The sequence below is a fragment of the Rhinolophus hipposideros genome, assembly GCF_964194185.1.
Source record: "Rhinolophus hipposideros genome assembly, chromosome: 6".
NCBI lineage: Eukaryota > Metazoa > Chordata > Mammalia > Chiroptera > Rhinolophidae > Rhinolophus > Rhinolophus hipposideros.
In genome coordinates, this window is record NC_138052.1 from 95,809,279 (window position 1) to 95,834,409 (window position 25,131).

Here is a 25,131-nt window from a genome sequence, read left to right on the forward strand (position 1 = left end):
GTGTCAGTTCGCACGAGACACACTTGTAGGATAAATGTACAGAAGTCCTGATGCTAAGCCAAAGCTGTGTATTTTAAAGTTTGCTAGGTTTCACCAGATGTTCTTCAGAGGAGTTGTAGTAACCCCCTCCCCACCCCCGCCCGCAATGTGGGAGAGTCAGCAGAGCACGGAGCCAAACTATTGGTCTCCATCTGGTGGAGAAAAAGGTGTCTCGTAATTTTAATTGGAGATTGAGCATCTTCTCCATAGGTTGAAGATCTACTTCTAACACTTTAATGTTTCATTTCAATTCCTAACATTTAATAGAGCTCTGCCAGTCTCGCAGTCATTTGTACAGGCCATCTTCTTCTGTCTCGGTGTTGTCAAAGTCATCGCGTCATGCACACGGCAGTGGTGGGTTGTTCTCATCGCCGCATGCGTGGTATTGCATCGTGTTAACGTGTTGCAGTGTATTTGGCCTCCCCGTCAGTGCTGGCCGTGTGCAGGGCAGGCCCATTCAGAGGAGTGATGCGCAAATATTCCTGCTGTGTCTCGACCAGGACACATGTCTGTATCCCTGCTGGGTGTGTGGCGGCATTTCTGAGCCACAGGGTGAATGAATAAGAACCAGCCTCGCTGTTTTCCAGAGCAGTTGCACCCAGCTGCATCCCCGCCAGCACTGGCGTCTACTTGTTCTGCCTCGTCACCAGCACTGGGTGTAGCTGTCTTTTTCAGTTTAGCCACAGTGGAAGGTTTTAATTCCCCTTTCCAGATGACTCATGATGTCGAGTACGTTTCCCCGTCCCTTCCTGGCCATCTGTGAAATAACTGTGGTGAGATAACTGTTCAGGTCTCTTGTTCATTTTGTTGTTAGTCAGTCTATTTTTTTCTTACTGATTTTTACATTCTTTCGCCTTCAGGAGAATTTAGCAAGAGTCTAAGGATTTAAATCTGTTTATTGCTCCTCTAGCTTGCCTCGAGGATTATGTGAGAAACGCTTCTACCATTTTCTCTCTTTTTCCTCCCTTTCTGTTTCACTCTGTTTCTTGCCCTTCCGACTTCAAGGTGTGGGGTGCGCTTTTTCTCACTTGAGTTTGTGGGTTTCCATGTAGCCGTCTTCTTGCTCCGTAGCCCTGCTCTGCTGCCTCTCTTGGTACCAGGTCTGCTATTCCAGCCATGGATCCCGGCCCGCCGAATCTCTGTGATGTCACTGTCACGTGCTCTGTGTTACCCTACTTTAATTGGCATTTATCTTTTAGGTTGATTTAGGTATGTGAGCCATTTCTTACCTTACAAATTTCTTTTGGTCTCTGAAGCTTTTTCTGCGTGAGGGCTAGATTTGGGGGATAGTTCTAGCTCTTTTGCACCATTCCTTGGTTTCTGGGAGTTATAGTATTGGCTGCAGTCCAAACAAAGAGACACTCTTATTACTCCTTAGTGTTTCCCCTGAATCCCACCTTCTTTTTGCTTTGATGAACTGGATGAATGGCCACGAGGGAATAACCTGAAGGTCTCACGTGGCCCTGCTTTTCTCCTGGGTCTTGTCCTGCCAGCTCTTCTCCAAAATCAAGGGACTGAATAGGAAGCCCTGTCAAGACATCTGACTCGGAAACAGCCTCCCACTTGCCTTTCCTCCTGGGGAGGCCCTCCCACCCTCACTTATCCCATGCTTCGGGCCCGGGGCGTGCGGGACAGCTGCCTGGTGTCTGGGCGGCTTCCCCTGGGCTAGAAGGCCGGCAGGAGACCCAGTGAGGAGAAGCCTTCCAAGGAGATGGAGTCATGACCAGTCTGTGGGCAGCTAAGAAACGTGGTTTCTCTCTCAAAGGGGGCAGAGTATGGTTGGAGAAAGGCAGAAACTGATTTATTTTTTAATCCTATGACGAAGTTTATGATCTGAGAGGTGGACTGTTGGCACCAGGACGTGTCAGGAAGCTGGTGTCCACAGGGAAGAGCCCCTTTTGCTTCTGCCAAACAGCTAATACCCTACATTAGGACCCAGAGCCTGAAGTAGCCCCTGGAGGAGCAGTGTGAGGCACTGTTCTCAGCACCGCACGTGGTCCCTGCCCTAAACCTCACATCCTGCTAGGACGTGACGTCACCATTAACAGCCCGTTTTCAGATGAGCAAATGGAGGCACAGGGAGGGATGGCAGCTGCTCCACGTCACACAGCCTGTCAGGGCTGCAGACCAGGGTGTGTCCTGAACCCTGTTGAGCCCCGTGCTTGGTCCTCTCCATGTTTGGTCCCATTCAATCCCATCACAACTCTGTCAGGTAGCTTCTGTCATCCCCTTTGCCAGAAGGGAAATGAAGACAGTCTACACACGTTTCCCAACCAGTCGGTGACCAGGTGGGGTTCAGAGCCACGTGTGTTGGAGGCTTCAGATGGCGCAAGGAAGAGCTTCTAAAACAGGCTGAAAATCAGGTTCTTGGACATTTATCTGTTGCTCAGTGTTTGCTCCTTGTAAGTAATGCACAGATTGAGGAAATGCCGTCGAGGATCATTTCTTTCATTAACTCACCATCTTTAAACAGACCAGTTTTGTCTGTAACGTGGTGGCCAGTGCCCCCAAAGCTGTCCCAGTAAGACTCTTTCCTTCAGCACGTGGAAGATGGAGGACCCAAAGCTCTACCTGCTCAGACGGCATAGCTGAGTTCTGGAGTAATGTGGGCCTCGTCTTGTACAGGTTGTCATGGGAGTAGTAGAAACAAGGCCTAAAATAGACCAGGATGTGAAAAACCTCATTGTTCTCTTCTGTAAACATCATGTTGCATAACTCCTGATGTAATCCCCAAGGTATGCAAAATAAAGTGCATTATCTTTCTGTAACTGTATTATTATGCTGATGAAAGTTCAAATACTAAGACTCACCTTGTAGTGAATAATAGTGTTTGTTGAGACCCTATAAATAGTTACGGATGCGAATTCTTGACGCCCCAACCCCAGGCCATCAGCGGTTGCCAGCTCTGCCATCGCCTTCCCCCATTGCCCTCCACTCACCGCCCAGCCCATCCACACGACCCCTTTGTCTTCACGGAGCGTGTGAGTGTTTGAAATTGTTTTCTTGTTTGCCTGTCTCTCCCCAGTGTGAGTTCCAGGTGAGTAGGACCCTGCCTGTCATGGATTTGAACCCCCGACCTAGCGCAGACTCAGCATCTGCTGGGCGGACGGGTGTGCCATTGCCGGGATAGGGCTGCACTGGGGAGAGTGGCTCCCACCTCCCACCCCAGGAGGGCACTCAGCCTGTTCAGGCTCCTGTTTTCTGTCTTTCAGGCTCCCCTCACCCTCTGCGAGCTTTGCCTCTTGCTGCACCCAGCCTGGCCCCTACATGTCATTATCCCTGTTACCTTGGTTACGTGAAAGAATGAACGGTACCGTGCCTCTGTGACCCCGCTGTAATTATCCCCTTCTGTGATTAAGCTTTTAGGTAGTGGTGGAAAATCGCAGAAGACATAATCTATAAAACAGTTTCTGAGCCAGAAACACGATCATCTAATCATTCAATTGGGTCTTGCTAAAATAAATGAAAGCTATATGGTAGGCCGAAATCCAGACGTTAAATAGCATTTTATTGTGAATCCCTGGGAGGCAGACATTTTTCTAACCCTGCTATGGGGAATGCAGAAACGGCACAGCCCCTGTGGAGCGGAACTTGGCAATAGCTAGTAAAGTGATACATGTGTTTACTCTGTTGGAGCCGTTCTATCTACTTCTAGGAATCTGTCCCCCAGAAGCACTGGTCCTGTGTGAAGGCTGTACATGCGGCACTATGTGACATATGAAAGGCTTCTCAGTGACATTGAATCCATGGGTGGGGACCTGGCTGAGTAGTCTCTGGTGCTTCCACACTGGGTGTCTCTGCGGGGCTGTAAGAAAGAATGAGGAAACGCTCTGTGCTGCTGAGAAGTGATGGGCAGGACGGACAACTAAGGGAAAAAAGCTCAGGTGGAGAACGTGTCTATGCTGGCTGCTGTTTGAAAAGGAAGAATATGACTAGAGACGTGCGTTTGCGTGTATCTTAAAAATGGAACGATGAACCATGCTTTTATTCTTTTAGAGCTATCTTTGAGGGGTGGGGAGCAGGCTGGAGGGGACAGGTACAGAGCAGAGCAGGACTTTTGACTGTACCTTATTTTGTGGATTTGACTTGGGAACTACGGAGATATTTTACATTATTACAAAACAAAAGTAAAAGACTATAACTTTCAAAAATTTTTGATAGTCTTGATCAGGTTTTTCTCTAAAAATTTTATACCCTGTTTACCTCCTATCATCGCTTGAGAACTTTTTACTTCTGTGCTTTTGTCAGCTCTGGAGATTATCATCTTTTACAGTTTTGCCAGTCTGTTAGGTGAAAAATAATTTGCTATTTTCATTTACGTTCCCTGAAGACTAGAATCGTTATATCTTTTTATTCATGTATTCGCCATTTTGTATTTCTCCTGTGAAATGTAAATGTATAGGCTTTTTTCTATAAGAAAGATATTTTTCAATTGATTTACAAAAACTTTTTGTATGTAGTGGGTGTCATTTTTATTTGCAGGTTATTACCAGGCTCACGAGCTCATTTCCAGGTAATTTGCTCAGGTGCCAGGTGCAGAGTAGCAGACGGTTTTATACAAGAGCAGTTCTGGATGGTCCATGTGAAACGCTCTCCGTATTCCTAGAGTAACCTGGGCCAGACTTTCCCTGCGCGATCTGAGTGCTGGGGGTCAATTTGTGAGCTCTTTGGAGCAGCAACAGCTGTTTTCTTTTCCTGTTTAAAAAATTTCCTATACATGTAGCTTCTTACTGGGTCTGGGTAGTAAGTAGTTCATAAATGTCCATGTAAGTTGATTTTTGGTGAATGTATAAACTTGTATTTTTGGTTTGAGATTGCTCTTGATTTTTCGTGACTCATGGTAACCATTTTTATGTTCTGTTCAATTGAATGACTGAATCAAACAGTCATTTTTCATTAAAACATACATAGTGAAAGTAGGGTTTCAGCTTCTTTTTCTAGTTGTTAGCATTTGTCCTTCGTCCATGAGTGTGTTGAGTGTATTCGTTGTTCCCTTCTCTAGGTCATCACTCCGTGTAGGAAACTTATCTTATGTGCTGATAACAGAAAAGAAATGGAAGACTGGATTGCCGCTCTAAAGACTGTCCAGAACAGGGAGCATTTTGAGGTAAAAAAGAAAAGCAGCCCTTCTCGTTGCCCTCTCCTTAAGTTCCTGCCGTTCCAGTCTCTCCCGTGTGTGGACTGTACGTTCTGGAACTCACTTTCTCAGCACTTTGCTTGTAAAGTAAGGCTGCCCATCAGACTGTGACCCCATCCTTTATCCTTCATGAACCTCCTGGACACGTCCCTGTGACCTGTTCAAGTGACCACGTTAAGAACGGCAGATTTTTGCCTCATCTGGGCCATCTTATTCCTTCTTCCAGCCGACCCAGTACAGCATGGACCACTTCTCAGGCACGCACAACTGGTACGCCTGTTCCCACGCGAGGCCAACCTACTGCAACGTATGTCGCGAGGCCCTGTCTGGGGTCACGTCCCACGGACTGTCCTGTGAAGGTACGAACGATGTGTCATTCGGCTGGGGAGGTAGCCCGACCTTAGAAGTCCAAACACTGCCACCGCAAGTCACTCAGGAGTCAAGTGATTCCTGTGGCCCCCATGTTTGTTTATTGTACCCATGGAGGAGTCTTTGATAAGTTAGTTTTTTATAGTAATGGAGCAGAGGGAAAGAGGGGAAGTGGTGATGAGGACACATGGAGAGGAGACTAGAGGACACAGAGGGAAAAGGGGCTGGAACTGTCTTGGTTTCCCTTGTAGTCAGCCCCCGCCTCTGGGTAAATTGGGTTATGGACTAACATGTGTCTTCCGGATGTAGAGGGCAGGCTTAGTGTGTGGGCAGGAGGAGAGAAAGGCCAGCGGTGGTCCCCGGACCAGATCCCATCTGCTGCCTGCTCTTACACGGCCTGTGAAGTTTAGAATGGTTTTACGTTTTTAAATGGTTGGAAAAAAATCAAGAGAAGACGACTATTGTGACACAGAAAATCATGCGACATTTAAACTTCAGTGTCTGTATGTGAAGCATGGCCCATGGCGGTCCTTGTGCTTCAGGGGTGGGTTGAGCCGTTGGAATGGAGACTGTGCATGGCCCACGAAGCCGGAGCTGGTTGCTCTCTGGCCCTTTCCAGAAAGTCTGCTGACTCCTGGCCGTAGTGGGCATGTAGTGTCACCGTGCCCAGTGCCTGCGCGTGCCTCAGTAGTTAGCTTATAATGGGGAGTGCTGTGTGTTCATTGCAACTTCCCCAGAAGACACCGAGCAGTTCCTCCAGAGTGTCTCCAAGCACAGGCAGTGGCTCGAGGGTTCATGTCTCATTCTCTCACAGTGTGCAAGTTCAAGGCCCACAAGCGGTGTGCTGTGCGCGCGACCAATAACTGCAAGTGGACCACGCTGGCCTCCATCGGGAAGGACATCATCGAGGATGAGGATGGGGTAGGCTCAGGGGGCCGCCGACCCTGCATGCATGGCCATCCTTTCCTTGTGCCGGCACCCGGCGCCCAGGCCGCGGACCCTCTGCCGCCCCCACTGGCCTGTGCTCAGGTCTCTTCTTGCGGGTTTGAGTTTCTCCCGCCCTGTATTGGGGGGCCCCGGGTGGCCTCTGTCCTCCTGAGTTCTGCCCCGTCCCCAGGAGTCATGCTGCACCGGGGCGGGAGCCGTGCATGGGGCAGGCCCTTGCAGACCCCGCCTCCCTCTGCCTGTGTGGAGAACAGTGTCCTGGCCGAGTTCATTCGGGAGCATCTCTACCCCAGGGCTCTTGGGCCGTGTGGGGCGGGGCCGTCCCTAGCGCGCGTCTGCTTGGTCTGCAGATCGCCATGCCTCACCAGTGGCTGGAGGGGAACCTGCCCGTGAGCGCCAAGTGCACGGTGTGTGACAAGACCTGCGGCAGCGTGCTGCGCCTGCAGGACTGGCGCTGCCTCTGGTGCAAGGTCACGGTGAGTGCGGCCCTTGGGGGGGGGGGGGTCTGGGAAATGCCCTGGTGGGCACAGCAGCGCTGCCCACTCCTCCCTGCGTCCCGGTGTGTGTGAAGGGGCCGTGACCCCCGTGCCCATGGGTGCTTGTTTCAGGTGCACACGGCGTGTAAGGAGTCCTTGCTGACCAAGTGCCCGCTGGGCCTGTGTAAGGTGTCCGTCATCCCGCCCACGGCCCTCAACAGCATCGATTCCGACGGTGGGTCCCGCGCTCCTGGCCTGTCCCTTTCCTCGTGCTTCCCTCTCTGCGCTTTCTCCTCCCCCACGCTAGAAGGGGCTGTGCTGGTGATTGTGACGTGGTCAGGAGGAGGTCAGGCCCCTCGTTGGGGAGAGGAGTTTGTGCAGCGGCTGTGCAGGGTGTCCCGATGGCCACGGGCAGAGGACTCAAGGCGGGGTCCTTACTGACGGGGCGGGGCTAGCCAGCTGTCTGAGACTCAGCAGACTGATTGGCACACAGTTCCATGCCTGCCTCTCCTGTCCGGGTGGCATTTGATGATGTGTGCTACCAGGTGTTGGCGGGCAGGTGGCAGACTGAGGCACACGCACGTGTCTCAGGAAGTCAGTTCTTCCAGGTTTAGAACAAGAGGGAAAGCCAGAGCACACGGGGCGCAGCCTTTCTGAAATTCAGCATCTTTGTAAATGTGAAGTCACATTGGGCTGGGACTCCTTCCCTCTGGGGGGACGGCCCTGTGGAAATGTGCTCACGAATCTCTGTGGTTCCTGGGCGTGCACCTGGGAGCTGCAGGGCCCTCGGGCATGCCTACTTCCTGCACGATGAAGAGTGCCCCTCATCCCTCACGGCTTTCACGTTCTCTTCCATCCTTTCCCATCCTCCCTCCAGGCTTCTGGAAGGCCACATGCCCTCCGTCCTGCACAAGTCCCTTGTTGGTCTTTGTCAATTCAAAAAGCGGGGATAACCAGGGCGTGAAGTTCCTCAGAAGATTCAAACAGCTGCTGAACCCTGCCCAGGTCTTTGACCTCATGAACGGAGGACCACACCTCGGGTAGGAAGCTTGTGGAATATGTCTTGCTTGGAGTTTAAAAAAACTTTGAAGATAATGCATGTTTATTAAACAAGGATCAAAGATAAGGACATTTTAAAACAGGAAATAAAAGTTGTCTTTCTCGAATCATCCCCTCACCAAATTCCACCCACAGAGGTACCCACTCTTAATAGAGGTGCGTGTCCGTCTAGCTTCCAAACGTGTGTGCACACATTTTTAAATCACGTGTAGTCATGTGTCCCCTGTCGCCGTGCGGCGTGCTGTGGACATGTTCTGACGTCGGTAGTTACAGACCTGCCTCGTGTTTTCGGGTGGCTGCTTCCTCCAGTGAGGCCAGAACAGAGATTTTTCACGTTGGCGGCCACAAGAGATCGCCCACCGGGCGGGCGCAGTGACACGTGCAGGTGTGCGAGGGCTGCTGTGGGAGGCACAGTAGTTACACCTTTTATGAGCTAGTTGGAGAGCTGATGTGTGTCCTTTCTAGTGAGGCGCTTGCCACTGCAGAACCTCACCTCTGTGTAGCCTCAGTTCTGGGCCATGTCCCTCGTTCCTGTTTGTCTTCTGAGGGCTTCCTCTGCTAGAGGCTCACACTCTGCTAGGTGCAAGGCCCAGGAAGGTGGGGTCCCTGCCCCCTGCCGGGGGTGTGGCACACGAACACATAGTCAAGGTCACAAGACAGGGTGATCTGTCACGTTGACAAGGAGATGCTTAGATTCTGTGTGGACCTGGGGAAGGGACTTGTGAATCAAACGGGGGTGGGGCTGGGGGAGCTGTCCTCAGATTCTCCTCCCCTGAGCCAGCATCTCAGGAGAGTTAGTGTTGTCTTGGCAGGGAGGGAGGTGGGGAACCTTCTAGACAGAGGGTGCTGTGTGTGCAAAGAGGAGAGAACATAGTGGGGTGGCCGCGGAGACGGGCAGGGAGCTGCTGGCCAGGGAGGACCCTAGGTGCTGGCCGAGAGGTTTGAACCTTTCCTGGAAAGGCAGTAACTGCTTAGATAGTCGATGAGACTTGTTTGGGAAAATCACACTGATCGCAGAAATTGAAGGTGCCCCGCAGGAGACGTGAGGCATGCAGGAGTCTCTTGTAGCCATTACGAGGGAAGCGGTGGTGGCCTGCACTCGGGACAGTGGGGCGTGGCCGGCGACTGGGTGGATGAAGCTCTGCAGTCCTCCCAGGAGGGAAACCTCGGACAGGGAGGTGACCGTGGGACACCCCACGGGCGTGTTTGGTAGACAAGTGCAGGTGTGTCTTCAGGAAGCCTGGAGGTCGTTGTGCTGAGTCATCTGGGTCATTCAGGGTCATTGGCGTCCCTGTGGTCCCTGAAGCCGAAATGTGGAGGAGGCCACTTGGGAAGAGGGTGAGGAGCGAGCAGAAGGCGGTGGGGTGTCCTGAGGGGGCAGTGCATGCGAGGGGCACGGTGACCACGAGGAGAACAGGAGGGAGATGGAGTTACGAGGCATGAAAGGGTGGGTCATGTCACCTGGGAAGATGAAGTGGCCCAGAGGGACAGGTACAGTGTGGGCAGAACCCCGCGGCCTGGGCTCCTGAGTGACGTGTGGGAGCTGGCTGCTGAGGGCCAGGGAGTGGGCTGGGCGCAGAGGCCTAGCCGCCGCCCTCGGGTGCCTGGGGTCCCAGCGGGCTGAGCTCTGCCTCTGAGAGGCTCATTCACAGGTGGAGCGCCGGCTCAGCGCAGACGGGGCCCCTCGGCCTAGGATGAAGTGGCCGCCATCTGTCCTTCAGAATGTATGTCATTTCACTGATGTCCCCTTTTCTCTGCAGCTTACGCTTATTCCAGAAGTTTGACACATTCCGGATTCTGGTCTGCGGTGGGGATGGCAGTGTTGGCTGGGTCCTCTCTGAAATCGACAGCCTCAATCTTCACAAACAGGTACCTGAATCTGGAGGGTCCCAACCATGGGAGAGCGAGGCCACCATCAGAGAGGCCTGGCTCTCCTGGTGACACCCTTTGTCACTGTTCCCCAGGAGACCAGCGAAGGTCTGGGGGAAGAGCAGGTATTATAGCTTGATAGCATGGGGCCGGGACTGGGGCACTGGCTGGGGCTGTGGTGCAGGGACGGGAACGTCACAGTGAGAAGTACAAAAAGAGCATCCATTCCCCGGAAGTCCCAGGTTGGGAGCAGGTCTGAGTGGGGCCACCACCTTGCCGCACCCTCACCGGTTCCTTGTTGAGCAGTGATGTCATCTGCGGCCTGATGCCTCTTGCTTGTGAGGAGGGGACAGAAGTAGACTTGAACTTCAAGTCAGGGTTACAGTCCCTTGGCCTTAGTTTATTTCTGTATTGAATTAAACACAGGTTTTTCTGATTGCAAGAAAAGAGGTGTTCATTGATTTTCCACTTCCTGCTTCCTCTCCTTCTCCCCCCCCCCCCGTAATTACCCACTACTAACACGGGCAGCTGTCGCTCAGACCTATCACTGTGCATGTAGGATAATGCAGTGTTGAGTCCAGCGGGCTCACGCTGCCCTGCTGCTCCGTTCCCGCACTCCATGAATCAGTGTGTTGCGGTGTCGGGCGCTCGCTCCTTGGCAGTAAGTGGAGGTCTGCGGGGGTGCTTCCCTGCTGGGCGGCACGGGCCTCGCTTCCTCCCCACTGATGGGCGCTCAGATGGCTTCATAGACAGCTCTGCTGAAAACCATGTGTGCACCCGCCCAGCTGCTCTCTTTCAAAGAGCGCCCACACTTAGCGTGTGATCTGTACTGCCGTCCGCGCTGCCTCAGGCTGTGCCCATTTAATGTCCTGGTGCTGCGGAAAAACTGTCCTTTCCCACATGCTGTCCATTGTGCGTCTTTTTCTTTTTTGTCCGACGAAGACAAAAAAGTGTGTTTTGTTTTTTATTTAATACTGGTGAAGTCAACCACCTCAGTTAACCACGAATTTTTAAATGAACCACCTGTTTGTTTCCTGTCTAGCTTTCTATTAGAGTATTTACCTTTTGGAAAAGATTGATTTCTAATGATTATTGTCGTATTAGAGATATAAACTCCTTGTTGGTCGTATTTTTCTGCGTTTGTCATTTGCTTCCATCATATTTTTTCTTCAGATTTTTGCCCTGCCTGGAGCGTAGTTTCCAGAGACTCCGCATTCTCTTCCCACTCTCAGTGCTGGCGGTCCTTGGAGGTGGGGTGGACTGTCTGTTGTCAGTATTAGCGCCTGGCTCCCCGTGAGGCCGCAAGGTGGAGGGTGACCTGCTCGCTAAGGGCGGCCGTTTGCTCAGGAAAGAGAGTGCTGCCCCCTCGTGGTGAAGTCAGAGCACTACACTTAGGTCCAGGGTTCCGTTTTGACTTCCACGACCATCTGCAAGTTCATTACCAGTAGTCAGGAAGGCAGATTTCAGCCACTCAGCTGACTTCAGTGAGCACTTATCTCCTTCGGCTTTTCTGTGGTACTTGATCCCCTGGTCACCCCCTGCCCCAGCCTCCCCAGGACGCTGCCTGGTCGGTGTTTCTCACCCTCCCCACCCTCAAGCCCGGCATTTCCAGCACTGAGCCCACTGCTCAGCCCCACAGGCCCCACATTCCTTTCCTGAGAGTCTGAAAATGTCATCTAGCAGATGTCTGAGCCAGAGACATGACAGCTGTTCTTGATTCTTCTTCCGTCACTCTCCCTCCTCACTTCTAGTTAGTTGCTGGGGCTCAGTCCTGCCACCCCGTATGCTGCTGACCCTGGGCCTCTGTCTGTCCACTCCTCCCTGGGGGCATTCCCCACGAGCGGCTCTGCTCATGCAGCCCCTCCACCCCCCTGGAGCTTTCCTTAGTGGTCCCTTGGCTTTAGGATCAAGTCCAGACTTCATAATGCAGATTACAGACCCCCCAGTTTGGCTCCTTCTTCCTTCTGTGCCTCTGACCTCCTCTGTCCTCACTACCCTGCTTGGCAGGAGGGTCACCCCCCAGCTGGGCTGTTCCCGTACCTTTACTCCACTGGCCACACCTTTTTTTTCAGGCCCTAGGGACGCAGCAGGGGCCTCTCCGCCTGGGGCTCAGGCTTCCTTGTCCTAACCTTCCATTCCAGCCCGTGGCCTCCTGGTGGCCAGGGCAGGTGACCTGGGCTGTGCAGTGTTTAGGGAGGACCGAGGACCGGCCCGCACTGCACATCGGAAGGGGAGGTGGAGAGTTCTCGGGCAGCCAGTGTATAGGGAGCTTCCTCAGCACTGACTTGGCTGTGGGGCTCATGGGGGCTCTGGGGTGGGAATTCTGGGGGCGTGGGGGCGAGGCCTGAGCAATGCACGGGTCTCCGGGGAGCAGCAGGTGGTGGGGTGGTGGCCGAGCACTGGGCAGGCTTGAGTTCGGCGGCCTTGAGCCTGGTGCTGGTACCTGTTTTGATGGGACTTAGAAGCCACTGGGGATGTTTTCATAAGAGTGATGACACTAGTGGTGTTTTTGGAAAATGAACTTGGTATTAGTGAGTAAGGTGAAATCATGGGTGGAGAGATGGTGGTGGGGGGTCAGAATGGTTCTGCAGGGGTTTAGGGGCTCAACAGTCGGGGACAGGACTGTGGCCGTGGCTATGAAAATGGCAGGGAAGGGATTTGGGCGCTGTAGATCAGAGAGACCCTAGGGGATTGTCAGAACGTGGCGACCGGTGGAACGAGGGTCTGTGGGAAAGCGAGGAGTCTTTTGTGGGGTTCAGTGGGCTGTCTGTCCTACCTTGTGGCTCTGCCTCTGCCTGGAATGTCAGCGCCACGCCGGCTTACACCAGGTTTCTCACACTGAGTTGAGCCACTGTGGTCAGTAGGAATGAGGGGATTCAGGCCTTGTCTTCCCCGCTGTGTTCTGACAGTGTCAGCTGGGAGTGTTGCCACTTGGCACAGGGAATGACCTGGCTCGTGTGCTAGGCTGGGGCTCGGCCTGTGATGATGACACGCAGCTCCCGCAGATCCTGGAGAAGCTGGAAAGGGCCAGCACCAAGATGCTGGACAGGTGAGTGGGGACGTGTTCTCATGCGACCGACAGGTCACCTCGACCAGGGGTTCTTACCCAGGGTCTCTGGAAACCATGGGCTCTCTGCAGGTAGTGGTAAAAATTTGACCTGAGCAGGAATTTTTTTTTTCTGGTAGTCTTGAACTTTTGATCAAGATTATGAAAAAGATAACAACCAACAGGACAGGTTAGGAACCGTGCCCTAGAGTGGTCTGGCCGAGCCTGACCCACTGGGGCTGTTGCGGAAGGTGACTCTGTCCCCTTTGGCCATTCAGCCCTCCTCTGATACCTGTCAGCAGAGCACTCTTTATCCATAGTTGAGCAAACCCCTTTTCCCACGTTGTGTTCCCAGAACAACCTCATGTATTGGATCCATACTCTCTGTCTGAAGAGCCTTTAGCACCCTCCCTGCGTTCTGAGCTCACGTCTCATCCCCACTCACCACAGCCTGCGGTGTTGGTGGTGTTGGTGGTGTTGGGAACGCTTCTGCTCTCTCCAGGTCAGCAGGTGTGATTTCCAGCGCACTCCTGCTGCCCCTACCATTCCTCGTCCACTTAAGGGGGGTGGCTGCCTCTGGTGCCTGTGCGTTGCACACATGCCCTGGGGGAGCTGGCTGCTGGCTGCGGATTGCAGCTCTCTGTTGGGGGCTTCATTTCGCTTCCTTCAGGGCAGCTGCCCTGCCCTCCTGGTGTGACATTTGTTCTCAGCTGAGTGAGGAGCCAAGTTATGGGACAAGCAGTCCAGACAGAAGGCGTACAGCTAGTTAGAGCTGTCGTAAGAGCAAGTCCCCAGGCCCTGGTCCCTGGAGCCAGGCTGAGAGCTGCCTTCATGTGCAGGTGGAGCGTCATGGCCTATGAGACCAAACTCCCCCGGCAGGCGTCCTCCTCCACCGTCGTCACCGAGGACTTCAGCGATGGTTCTGAGGTACTTCCGGTGACCCCCCTGCTAACACGGCCCGCCCTAGACAGACTCGCAGAAGTGCAGTGTCAGCCCAAGGTTGAGCTGGAGCCGCATGACCTCTGACCCCTACCCCCCTGGCTTTGGGGGCTTCCTGGGTTCTCACCAAGATTTGGGGTGCTTTGTGATGGTGGTCTCCTAAGGACTTCCCCCCCTCCCGGTGCACACCCTCTGTGACCTCTGCTGCCCCACGCCCCCCTTTCCACGTCACTGGCCTTTGCAGGTGGCCTGTGCGAGCTCAGCGTTTAGCTCTGCTTCTCGTCCTATGATTATTTTTGTGATTTAAGAGTCCCTTGAGGCCTGGGCTTTGCCTTCTTTTTCTTCTGTCCTGCAGCAGCACAGTGCTGGATTCATAGCTGTGCTTGTCCCCCTGGGCGAGCTGGCTGCTGGCTGAGCAGGAGAGCGAGGGCTCTGCCAAGGGGCCCAGGCACGCTACGGCCCAGGCCTGCTTTCACATGGCTGGTCGGTACCTTTTAAGAGAAGAAGAATGTGTGTGCGACGCCTCAGATATTTACTGTCTAGCCGAAAGTAAAGTCTGCTGAGCCCTGGGCTAGGGCCTAAAGAGAGGTCCGTCACACGGAGGTAGCGCTCCCTTTTCAGCAGGCAGAGGTGAGAGAGAGAAGGCAGGGACTGGCCAAGTCCCAGTCAGGCAGCAAAATGTGTTGTCTGCTATGAATGGGACCTAAATGAAGGAGCCCTGTCTGTGGAAGCAGATAAAAGATTATAGTTCTTAGCACAGGCTGGTGGTGGTGAATCTCGGGCTAAAGAAGCACGAGTGGTTTGTAAGTTTTGATTGACTTTTTTTTTTGTTGCGATCCATCTGTTCACATCTTGCTGAAGCCTTCGGAACCTTTCAGGAAGCACTGGCGGGTCTCAGATTAGGGACGCGAGCTGAGGCTGGGCTAGCGAGGCAATGGGTGAGGACCCCACAGGCATGGACCCGCAGTCACCCCGCCCTGTTTTGGGGTAATTGTAGGTACAGCAAATTCTCTTCTATGAAGACTCGGTCGCAGCTCATCTTTCTAAAATCCTGACCTCCGACCAGCACTCAGTGGTGATCTCATCAGCAAAGTAAGTGCCTGTGGCCCCCAGGAAGCCAGGGGTCCAGCACGCAGGGCGCCGGGTGCCCAGCCAGAACTGTCTCTCTAGAAGTAGCTTTCTGCGTTTCCTCCCACAGAGTGCTCTGCGAGACGGTGAAGGACTTCGTGGCTCGAGTGGGGAAGGCCTACGAGAGGACGACTGAGAGTTCCGAGGAGTCGGAGGTCATGGCCAAGAAGGTTTGTCCCCGGGTGCCTGGGCGGAGGGGTTCAGGACGGAGAGGCACTCCATTCCCTGCCCTTTGTTTACCATCCAGTGCTCCGTCCTGAAAGAGAAGCTGGATTCTCTCCTCAAGACCTTGGACGACGAGTCCCAGGCCTCATCCTCTCTGTCCACCCCACCGCCCACCATCGCTGAGGAGACAGAAGATGGAGATGGGGCAGGCAGCGGCGGTGGCTCCGCCATGGAACGCCCAGTGGGGTCGGCGTGCCCAGCCCGGCCGCAGATATTCCGGCCTCGGGAACAACTCATGCTAAGAGCCAACAGCCTGAAGAAGGCGATTCGTCAGATCATAGAACACACAGAAAAAGGTAGCTGGTCTCTTAAGAATGAGTAGCCATCTTCAGGCAAGCACTGGGCACACCCACTTTCCCCCCAGTCTTGGCGATAGAAAGGATCCAGGTGTAAACCAAAGCTTGACGGCCCGAGGTCACTGCCAGCTGTCCACTTTCCCTGTAGACTGCCTGCCACGTGGCAGCACCTCCTCCCTCAGAGCGTGCTGCGGAGATTTCTCCCTGTTCACCTACTTGTGTCTGATGTAAAGACGCTGCTGACTAGGGCGGGGGCTCCCCGGGATTCTAGAAAGTGGAAGGTGGAGTCGAGAGGGTGAAAAGATGCCCCACATGAGTTCAGGCAGGGAGCACGCGGGAGAGACGGATCCCTGGGGAGGGGACCCACTCCCTGCAAGGGTCCTATGCTGTGGTCACTGCCAAATGTCGGCAACAGCCCCCAGGAGCAGGTGGCAGCCGCAGATTGTCATGGGGCTTTGTGGAGTCAGAGGCGGGGCTGCCTCCAAGGGAGCGAGTTGTGAAGAGAGCTTGGGTGGTTAGAGCTGAGGTGTCCTGAGGGCACCCGGTGAGGAGGGCCCTGTGCCCAGGAGAGTGGTGGGCCCCGGCCAGGACTGAGGTGAGGCTGTGAAGCCCATGGGCAAAGAGAGAGGCTGGCGAGGCTACAGCTGCACTGAGGGGTTGGAGGCTGGGGAGCCGGGGAGGTAGTCAGAGAGCTGGGAGGAGCGTGAGCGCCGCGGGTCAGGTCACTGGCCTGGCGTCCAGGCTGCCCATGCCGTGTCCACGACGGGCCTGGGGCAGGCAGGTAGACCCGCGTTGGATGAAAGTCCCACTTGATTGGTCACTCCCTTTTTCTAGACTCGGTTTGCTAAGCTTTGAAAACACTTAACAAACCACACTGACCTATGAACTCCATGGCCTCTCACCTCACTGGGACCCCCAGATCTCTCTGATCAAGTCTGTCCTTGTCCTTGGTCTGCCTTGTCTCTCATTTCCCTCAGATACCATTTTACACCACTCCACTTGCTTCAGACAGTCCCAGCTCTCACCTTTTCCACTCTGGGCAGTGGGCTTGCGTCTTGCTTCAGTGACAATAGTCAGGTCATGACCCCCCTCCACACACACACACACACACACACACACACACACACACACACACACACACACACTGCTGTGCTCAGATGGGGCCTTGTCATGTCCCCCAGGCTGCTCTGGGCTCTCGCTCCTTCACTCACCTTCTCTCCGCATCTTCCGGCCTCTTGGTCCTTGTCCCCCACCCACTGGCATGAATGCCCAGGTGCCTGGCCTATTTGCAGTGTGCTAGGACAGGGAAACAGTGGGGACAAGGTGGGAGCTTCAGGTCTAAGCCTTTAGCCAAGAGGACATTTGAAGATACGTCAACCTGGGAGACGAAGAAGGGCGTCTGTTCAGCAGGCGCTCTGTCAGCCTGGCACTGCCTGCGGGTCCATAGCCACTGCTGAGCGGCAAACCTTCTTTCCCTGCACAGCTGTCGATGAGCAGAATGCCCAGACGCAAGAGCAGGAGAGGATTGTCCTAGGTCTCTCTGAGTCGGAGGAGAAAAAAGACCTGAAGTCGGACGACAGAGTGTGCCATGGCGACAGCTGTGGGATTGCCAAGTGCAGGAGCCTCCGCAAAGGTGCCAGCTGGCGGGATGACCCTCTGTGCTGCCGTCGGGCCTGTGGGATACTCAGGAAGCTTGCCGAGGGGTTTCCAGGGTGCCTGCCCCCTGCTTTGGCCACTTCGTAGTATCAAGTCAGGATGTGTGCGGTCTGTCTGGTGGCAGGTGGGGGCGGAGCCTTGCTGCTAAGGAGTCTGCTTTCCCCAGAACCCCCCTGCGCTCCCCAGACCAAGCCGGGCTCAGGGCCTGTGGGTCCTCCTGGCTGCAGCCAGCCTGACGCCGTGTGCGTGTGAAATTCACTCCAGCCAGAGCTGGCCTTGCCTGGCATTTTGGCCAGGGAACCACCCAGCTCCATGGGCCATCTGCCCAGGGACCCTTACCCTCCTGGAACAGCCCCCAGCTTGGGCTCCTGAGTGGAGAGTCGCCCCTCCCCACTGGCTGCTTGTGGCCCCTTCCTATAGCCTGGACAGGCCACTAGCAGGTGTCTGTCTGAGGATTTCCTCCATGCTCACTGCTGCTCAGAACTCCTTGGCATGGGCTCCCCCAGCCCTCTGTGCTCTGCCCCAATCTCACCCTCCGTGGCCTTTGTCACCCTCTACAGGGCACCTAAACCCACTTGCCTCTCTGTCCCCTGTTCTCTATCTTGCCCACTCTACTTAGGGTTGACCAGTGGCTTGTAACCATTCCTCTCGTCCCTCGGCCCGTCCACCTGGCACGTCTCTAATGATCTTTCCCGGGAGTTTAGTCCTGTCCTATTTTGGACTCTTACAGCCTTCTGTCCTGTTTTTATAGTGTCCAAATCCCCATGTGAGAAGCTGATAAGCAAAGGAAGTTTGTCACTGGGCAGCTCTGCCTCTCTTCCTCCCCAGTCAGGAAACCGGGATGGCCTGCCAGCACTCAACACGAAGATCCTGTTCCCGAGTGAGTGTCCCCACCCCCGGGGGGCAGGGTGACACCGCCGGCCTAGTGGCCCGGCCAGGCCTGCCTGCAGGAGGCTCTCAGAGGCCCTGCCCTGCGACCTGCGAGGTCCACGGCCTAGCACGTGGCCCAGCGCTGGGTCTGTGGGAAGAATGAGACTGGGTCCCTGTCCTTTAAGAGCTTGTAGGTCCTTGGGGAAGGGGACGGAATTTCACAGTTAGAGCACAGTATGACAAGTGCCCTTATTTATTACAAAGGGCAAACAGCACCCAAATCACTACCTCGGGCCCGTGAAAGTGTCGTGTAGCAGGCAATACCTGAGCTGGGTGCTGAAGGATGACTGGGAGTTACCCTGAGTGAAAAGGGAGGGCCAGGCGGGTGGTGACGGACCGAGGGGTCATCCTGCCTTTCCCAGCGTGATGGCAGGAGCACAGCCAGCTGCTGGGGGAGGTGGGCCCAGCCCGCTTTCTTTCCTTGCTCTCATTTTGCCCAGGAGAGAGTGGAGGCTACTCCTGTTGCTTCTGCCCTCAGGGGGAATTGTGACAGTACTTTGTGTCCTCAAAGGAAGAAATGGTACAAGGGGTTGAAATTGCCAATAAGACTCCCTTCACCAGCTTCAGGGCGGTTCCTGAGGCCTCCTAGCCACACCCTGTGCTCCTGTGAGTGATTTGGCAATTTCTAGTGAATCTCAACTGAACAGAAAGAAAATTCCAGAAGCCCTTGGGAAGTGAGGCTAGTGAGAAATATTTGGTTAATCACTGCTGGAGATGTTACTAGAAGGATGGATTGGCAGAATGTGCAAAAGCAGGGCTCCATCTCTACCTTAATGTTTGATTTAAAAAATGTAAATTGGTGCACGTAGCTTGAAGTTTCTGGTCACCTGACTGTTCCCTGATGTTTATTTCTCATGAATTCAGCCTTCTAAAGGTGTACGACTGGACTCGAAGATTAGTTGTATGAATCTTTTGGTGGAGTTTCGTACATTTAATGAGAACTGTCTTTATAAGCCCTTTTACCATTAGGTATTGATTTGTCATAGGTGTGATTTCTGCCACTCAGTATGCTTATTTTTGTTTCATGAATATGGGTTGATGATGGTGATTTCTGAGCAGACTGTTAATTGTCAAAATTCGGACATGTTTATACGTTATTTCAGAAAAGTTTAATTATAGTGTCCTGAGGAAAGTGCCAGCCTGGAGGACACGAGCTTCCCTCAATTCAGTAGCTGCTGACCATCGCTGTGTCGTCTGTTATCTCCCCACAGATGTTCGGGCTGGGATGTCTGGCTCCTTGCCTGGAGGTTCAGTCATCAGTCGCTTGTTAATTAATGCCGATCCCTTTAACTCGGAACCAGAAAACCTGTGAGTATGGGGTGAACCATGTGGGCGTAGAACAAAGGAGCGTAGAAATCTGATCTGGAATTAGAGAAACTCGGAAACGTTGCCTAGGTGATCCTCTTGCAGCCTGTAAGGAAAACCCCGGAATCATGAGACCTCAGCTGGAGTGCGGGAGCTCCCTGTGGAGGGCGGGGCCTGTCCCGCTCACTCCTGGTCCCTGCAGCCCGCACACGTCAGAAGTACCGCCCGTTCTGAGACTTGTGGGGTGGGACGTTCCGATGCTCTCTGTGCCGGGTCCTGAGGCAGAGAGGACTTTGTACAGCAGTGTTGGTGCAGTCTCGTGTGTATGCAGGCCATTGTGGAGAAAGATGGCGGTTTGAAAACTCATTCTTCTAGGCATTCCTTTCTGCTGGCTGACAGCAAGGGCTGGGCAGCTGGAGGCTGGTGGCAAGTGGTTAAAAGTTGCCAACCATGTGTCTGGTGTGATGGGTCAGAGTAACAGTGAGAAATGTACGGTTTACAGAAACTGGAAGTTTCGGGAAAGCAGAGCTGAAAGTGTGCGGGGTGGCCACCATGCCCGTTTGCCAGAGGGTGGCCTCGCTTCAGACACCTGCTGCCAGGTGCTGGCCTGGCCGTTACTGGCGTCCCATCCCGGACCCGATACTGCTGCCTGCCTGTCTGCTCCTCCCGGGGCTGTCTGGTTCTGGTTTTGACTTTCCTGAGGTGGTTTCTTAAAAATGCTGCAGCTGTAGTTTTTCTGTGAGCAGTGCCCCCCGGGCTTCCTGAAACCAGTCCTTCGCCTGAGATCACCGAGGTTCCACGTCTACAGCTGTGGCTGTTGGTCTCTTTTCCTCCTCTCCTCTTCAGACGGGAGGGGACAGAAGCTGCTCTCCTCCCTCTACCCGGGGTGGTGTGCCGTGGCGTCACCTGACACCCCAGCACTTTTGCCATTTGGCCTTTGCCTGGATGGTCTCCTGGAGTCCAGCCACCCCCCTCACCCCCCCACCCCCCCGCCGTCCCCATGACGTCTCCCCCCAGGACCTGTAAGTTCTGGGGAGCACATGGTCTTCAGCTGAGAACTGTTTGTCTCAGAGCTTTGCTCTCACTAAGCTCTTAGGCCCTTGGGTTAGATGCGTCATAAGAACGTGTGTATGTTGATTGCTTTTTGGGTCAGGCTGCAAAAGCCTGTTGACTTGAAGTGCACAGAGTTCTGGTCCAAGCTGTCGTCCCTTAGCCCACCGCCCCCATCGACTTCCTGGGGAACTTCCACGATGAGCGTCAAGGACATACTCTCTCCATGCTACATCCTCTGGGTCGAGGGTCAGGGGGCTGCTGCCATCACGCATCTGTCCTGGAGAGGAACCAGGGTCCACAGAGCACCGCCAGCTGTGACCTGGGGGCCATGATCATGGGAGGGTTTGGCTCCGTGGCAGGAGGGTGAGGGCCGGGTGAGAAGCTGGAATGAAATAGTCTTACCAGCAGAGGACACGGGAAAGGGAAGCACGTTGCCACAGGGGCAGGGATGGATGTGTCACGTTTGAAAACTGCTTTGACTGGGCCTCGAGGTGTCTGAGGGATATTCTGAGATCCAGAGTTCAGGCTGGTGTGCGTCTCAGGTGTGCCGTAGAATCATAAGGTGGGATGTTGCTGATGGGAATGTGAGATGGAGCGGCTGCTTTGGGAAACCGTCTGGCAGGTCCTGAGAACCTCGAGTTTCCACGTGGCGCAGCAGTTCCCCTCCTGAGACAGGCCCAAGAGAAACGAAACACACGTTCACACTAGTGTGTGTGTGCGAATGTTCACAAACCCTGGCGCTGAGTGAGCAGCTCAGGTGCCCATCACTGATAAACGGCTAAGCAAGATGGGGTCCCTCCTACAATGGACTGATATTTGGCCTTTAAAGAGATGAGCGCTGAACCCGGATGAACCCTGAGAAGTGTGCTCAGTGAAGGGAGCGTGATGCGAAGGGCCCCGTGTTGTGTGGTCCCACTTATGTGAAATGTCCAGGAGAGGCAGGTCCATAGAGACAGGAAGCAGATCGGTGGTTGCGGGGGCTGGGGAGGGGTGGGGCCGACGGCTAACGCTTCCTTTTGGCGTGATGAAGTGTTCTGACATGGATTGCAGTGATGGTGACATGAGTCCATGAGTGCATTTAAAATAATGGTATTGTGCATTTTGAATGCGTAAGTTATATGGTATGAGTTCACTCCCAATAACTCTGTTACCAAAAAACAAACGAAAAACAGCTATGAGCTCTGCCCTCAGAAAGAAATGCTTGGAGGGTGGGAGGCTGTGAAGTGAAGCAGCTCATAAGCAGGTTGCTGTAATTGGCCCGAAACCCCCTTTGCAGCGAGTACTACACCGAGAAGTGTGTCATGAACAACTACTTCGGCATTGGCCTGGATGCGAAGATATCCCTGGACTTCAACAACAAGCGTGATGAGCACCCGGAGAAGTGCAGGTGGGTGATGCCCATGCACACCTGTCCTTCACGGCGTCCTTTCTCGTTCTGGAGCAGGGGAAGTACTGTCCAGAGCCAGGGGGTAGAGGAATGTGCAGAGTCCTTAGGCAGGAGGCAAGGGCGAGCCCCAACGCCATGCGTGAGAAAGTGGAGGTGCTTTCACAGGTGTGGGAAACCCAGGAGGCCAGCCTGGAGGAGGGCGCCCGGGTGGGCCAGCTCGGGGCAGATCAGCACCAGACACTGTGAGTAGGCGATGGGAACAGGCCAAGTCTCCAAGTCGTAAGTCTGTGGGGAGCTGGAACAGGGCAGGTAACAGTGTGTGGAGTCCCCGCTCGTTGGTAGGATGTCTGTGTGTTCATCACACCAGCTGTCGCCCGTGGGTGGGTTGCCCCACAAGAATGCACCTTATGCAGGAAGACGGCCACATGAGAGGTCCTGAGGGCTTTCACTGGGGATGTTCAGTTTCTCCCCCTAACTTACCATCTCTCTGTTCTTCCCGGCCTGGAGACAGAATGGAAGAAATGGGGAGCTTTTCTCCCGGGCTGAAGTAGGAATTCCCTCCCCTCTGGAAATTTGAGAAGTGTGGCGTTAATGCCTCCCACCTCCCACCCCCCATTATCTCCTGGAGGAGGAGACTGTTCAGCTCTGACGTAGAATAGGGAGGGGAAGCTGGTATGCAGTTGTGCAGAAAAGAGCCACTGGCGCGAGTCAGGAGGCCCGTGTGCCCCGTGTGCTGCCACCGTCACTTGGAAGGAAACCTCCAGGGAGCTGGATGGAAGGGAGTCACACTCGCACCTGAGGAGTTGTCCACGTTGTATGTAGGTGGACATTCGTGGGGGAATCAAATCGTACTCAGGACTCCAAGAGCTTTGGAGCTGCGGGCCGTGTGTGGAGGAGACTGCCACGCACATCCTGGCACGCAGCCGCAGGCGGGAACTTGTCATTCACAGTGCCCTGTTGGTCCAGAAATAACTGAAAAGGGCATTAAAATTCATAGAATTTAGCGAGTGAAACAGGTGAGGGCTGTGACATATTTTTAGAACCTTTGGACCTTGCTAGAACCTTCCCTGAGTTTTATTGAGAGCTTTCAAAAGGTCTCCCTAGAATAATTCTAGTTTTACAAATCTGTCCCAAAGAACTGACTAGAAATGTGGGCAGAGGGCCCACTGCCATGTAATTTACAGAGCTCAGAGTGGGAACGAGCCACATCTGGTCAAAGATTCATTCGATAAGTGACGTAGGGACCTGTTCCTCCGGAGATCAGTCGTGCTTGGGACACGGGGAAGCGCAGTGGGTCAGGCAGAGGACTCGGGCTGGTTATCTTACCGGTAAATCGCATACCTGGGAAAGACTAAGGACACAGAAGCATGCAGATCGGGGATTCTGGAGATTACTTTCTTCTTTGTGCTTTTCTGTGCTTTCCATATTTTCTACGATAAGCATAATTTTAGTCAGAAAAACCCCATCATTTATAAAATTTTGGTGAGGTTGTGTTGTGCCTTACCTTCCTTACCTTTCGGGGTGTGATTACTTTCTTGGGGGATACTTTTTTCTAGCAGAATGTCCTGTCAGTAAATTCATCTGTTTCTGCGTATCTTACGTGGGTACCACACCAGTGCTCGCCCTTCCCCGAGGTGTCACCGCTGTAAGGAACTGCTGAGTCTAACCATTGGATCAGGTGCCATCCCCACATTCTGCAGCAATGACTGGACTTAACTGTAGGAAGAAAGCCAGAGCCCTTGTCAGCTCTTTGCTTTCCATCTCCAGGAGTCGCACCAAAAACATGATGTGGTATGGGGTTCTCGGGACCAAAGAGTTGCTGCACAGAACCTACAAGAACCTGGAGCAAAAGGTCCTGCTGGAGGTGAGTGGGAGCAGGCGGTCGGGCCCATCTGGTCTCCTGGGGGCACTACTCCTTGTGGACACCGGCCTTTTGGTCCCTCGGTGGGAGCCCAGCTGCTGGCCGTGGCCTCCTCAGCCCTGGGGGCGGGTCGCTAGTGGAGAAGGACCGGTTGATGCCCTGCGTGTCTCTTTTCTTTCCTTGTCCTGCGTTTCCACTGCTCAGTGTGACGGGCGGCCCATCCCACTCCCCAGCCTCCAGGGAATTGCAGTCCTCAACATTCCCAGCTATGCCGGAGGGACCAACTTCTGGGGGGGCACCAAGGAAGATGACGTACGTACGGGTGCTGGGTGACGTGGGCCCGAGCTTGGGGAGGGGTGGGGGTAACCAGAGAGGCAGTCCCTTCAAGGAGCGTCGGCCCCTTCGGGCCCTGACAGAGTGTCAGCATAGCACTGGAGGTGCTCTGTCAGTGATGCAGAGAGACGGACGCCTTCCTGCTGGCAGGGGGGGTACAGTGGAGAACAAGACCGATGGGATCCCCCGCTCACAAGAAAGGGGGCCAGGCAGAACAGATGTTGTCAGAGGCACAGGTGTGCCGCACAAGCCGGACCCAATCCTGACTTGGGGCAATCTGGGAAGGCTTCTCGGAGGAGGGGACATCTGTGTTGAGACCTGAGGATAACGTGGGGTTGGCCAGGTCAGGTGGGTGGGTGGGGGCTGTTCCAGGCAGAGGGTGCAGCGGATGAGAGGCTTAGCGGCCGCCCAGGGCAGTACACAGCAGGCGTGGGGAGTGCCGAGAAATAAGGGCTCCCTCAGGGTTGGGTAAGCCCGGGAAGAGCTTGTGGATTTGTGCCGAGAACTGGGAGGCACCGAGGGTTTTAACCAGGAGCATGGCTTCCTTTGTACATAAGAATTAACCAAGATAGTTAACACGGTACACTTACTGTGTGCTGGTCGCTGTTCTCAGTCTGTGCACATAGTATCCGCCCTCATAACAAGTACTCGAGGAATACACCGGTGTTATCCCACTTTACAGATGAGGAAACCTTCAGGAACTTGCCCAAGGTCACAGGGCTCCTAAGTGGCAGAGCCGGGATTTGATCCCGAGTAGCGGGTTCCTGGATGTTAGGAAGGGGTTCTTTAATTAGGACACATCACCTCTCGTCGTGGGCCTGCCTGGCTTTACCGGTGCGGCAGCCCACCCGCGCGTGGGGGCGTGTCCCGGGCCGGTGGCGCCCCCCTCAGCTCCGACCCTGCCGTTTCAGACTTTCGCAGCTCCTTCCTTCGATGATAAGATCTTGGAGGTGGTCGCCGTGTTTGGCAGTATGCAGATGGCCGTCTCTCGGGTCATTAGGCTGCAGCATCACCGGATTGCCCAGGTACTGGCCACGGTCCTGGAGGTGGGGGGGACCTGGGAGACGTTTGCAGAGGC

At 54.3% G+C, this 25,131-nt stretch overlaps 1 protein-coding gene across 2 annotated transcripts in view; it reads left to right on the forward strand.

Annotated features, from left to right (window-relative positions):
* Positions 1-25,131, forward strand: part of DGKD (diacylglycerol kinase delta) — a 100,458-nt gene that overhangs the window by 61,074 nt on the left and 14,253 nt on the right. For both annotated transcript variants that reach the window (XM_081050738.1, XM_081050739.1), the window contains exons 4-22: positions 5,042-5,146; positions 5,403-5,535; positions 6,360-6,466; positions 6,841-6,966; positions 7,099-7,201; positions 7,844-8,006; positions 9,786-9,894; positions 12,804-12,943; positions 13,780-13,867; positions 14,877-14,971; positions 15,078-15,177; positions 15,255-15,528; positions 17,012-17,161; positions 17,936-18,064; positions 19,326-19,422; positions 21,749-21,859; positions 23,627-23,723; positions 23,925-24,032; positions 24,965-25,078. In XM_081050738.1, the coding sequence (XP_080906864.1) occupies positions 5,042-5,146; positions 5,403-5,535; positions 6,360-6,466; positions 6,841-6,966; positions 7,099-7,201; positions 7,844-8,006; positions 9,786-9,894; positions 12,804-12,943; positions 13,780-13,867; positions 14,877-14,971; positions 15,078-15,177; positions 15,255-15,528; positions 17,012-17,161; positions 17,936-18,064; positions 19,326-19,422; positions 21,749-21,859; positions 23,627-23,723; positions 23,925-24,032; positions 24,965-25,078 (2,349 nt within the window). The remainder of the gene's footprint in view (positions 1-5,041; positions 5,147-5,402; positions 5,536-6,359; positions 6,467-6,840; positions 6,967-7,098; positions 7,202-7,843; positions 8,007-9,785; positions 9,895-12,803; positions 12,944-13,779; positions 13,868-14,876; positions 14,972-15,077; positions 15,178-15,254; positions 15,529-17,011; positions 17,162-17,935; positions 18,065-19,325; positions 19,423-21,748; positions 21,860-23,626; positions 23,724-23,924; positions 24,033-24,964; positions 25,079-25,131) is intronic.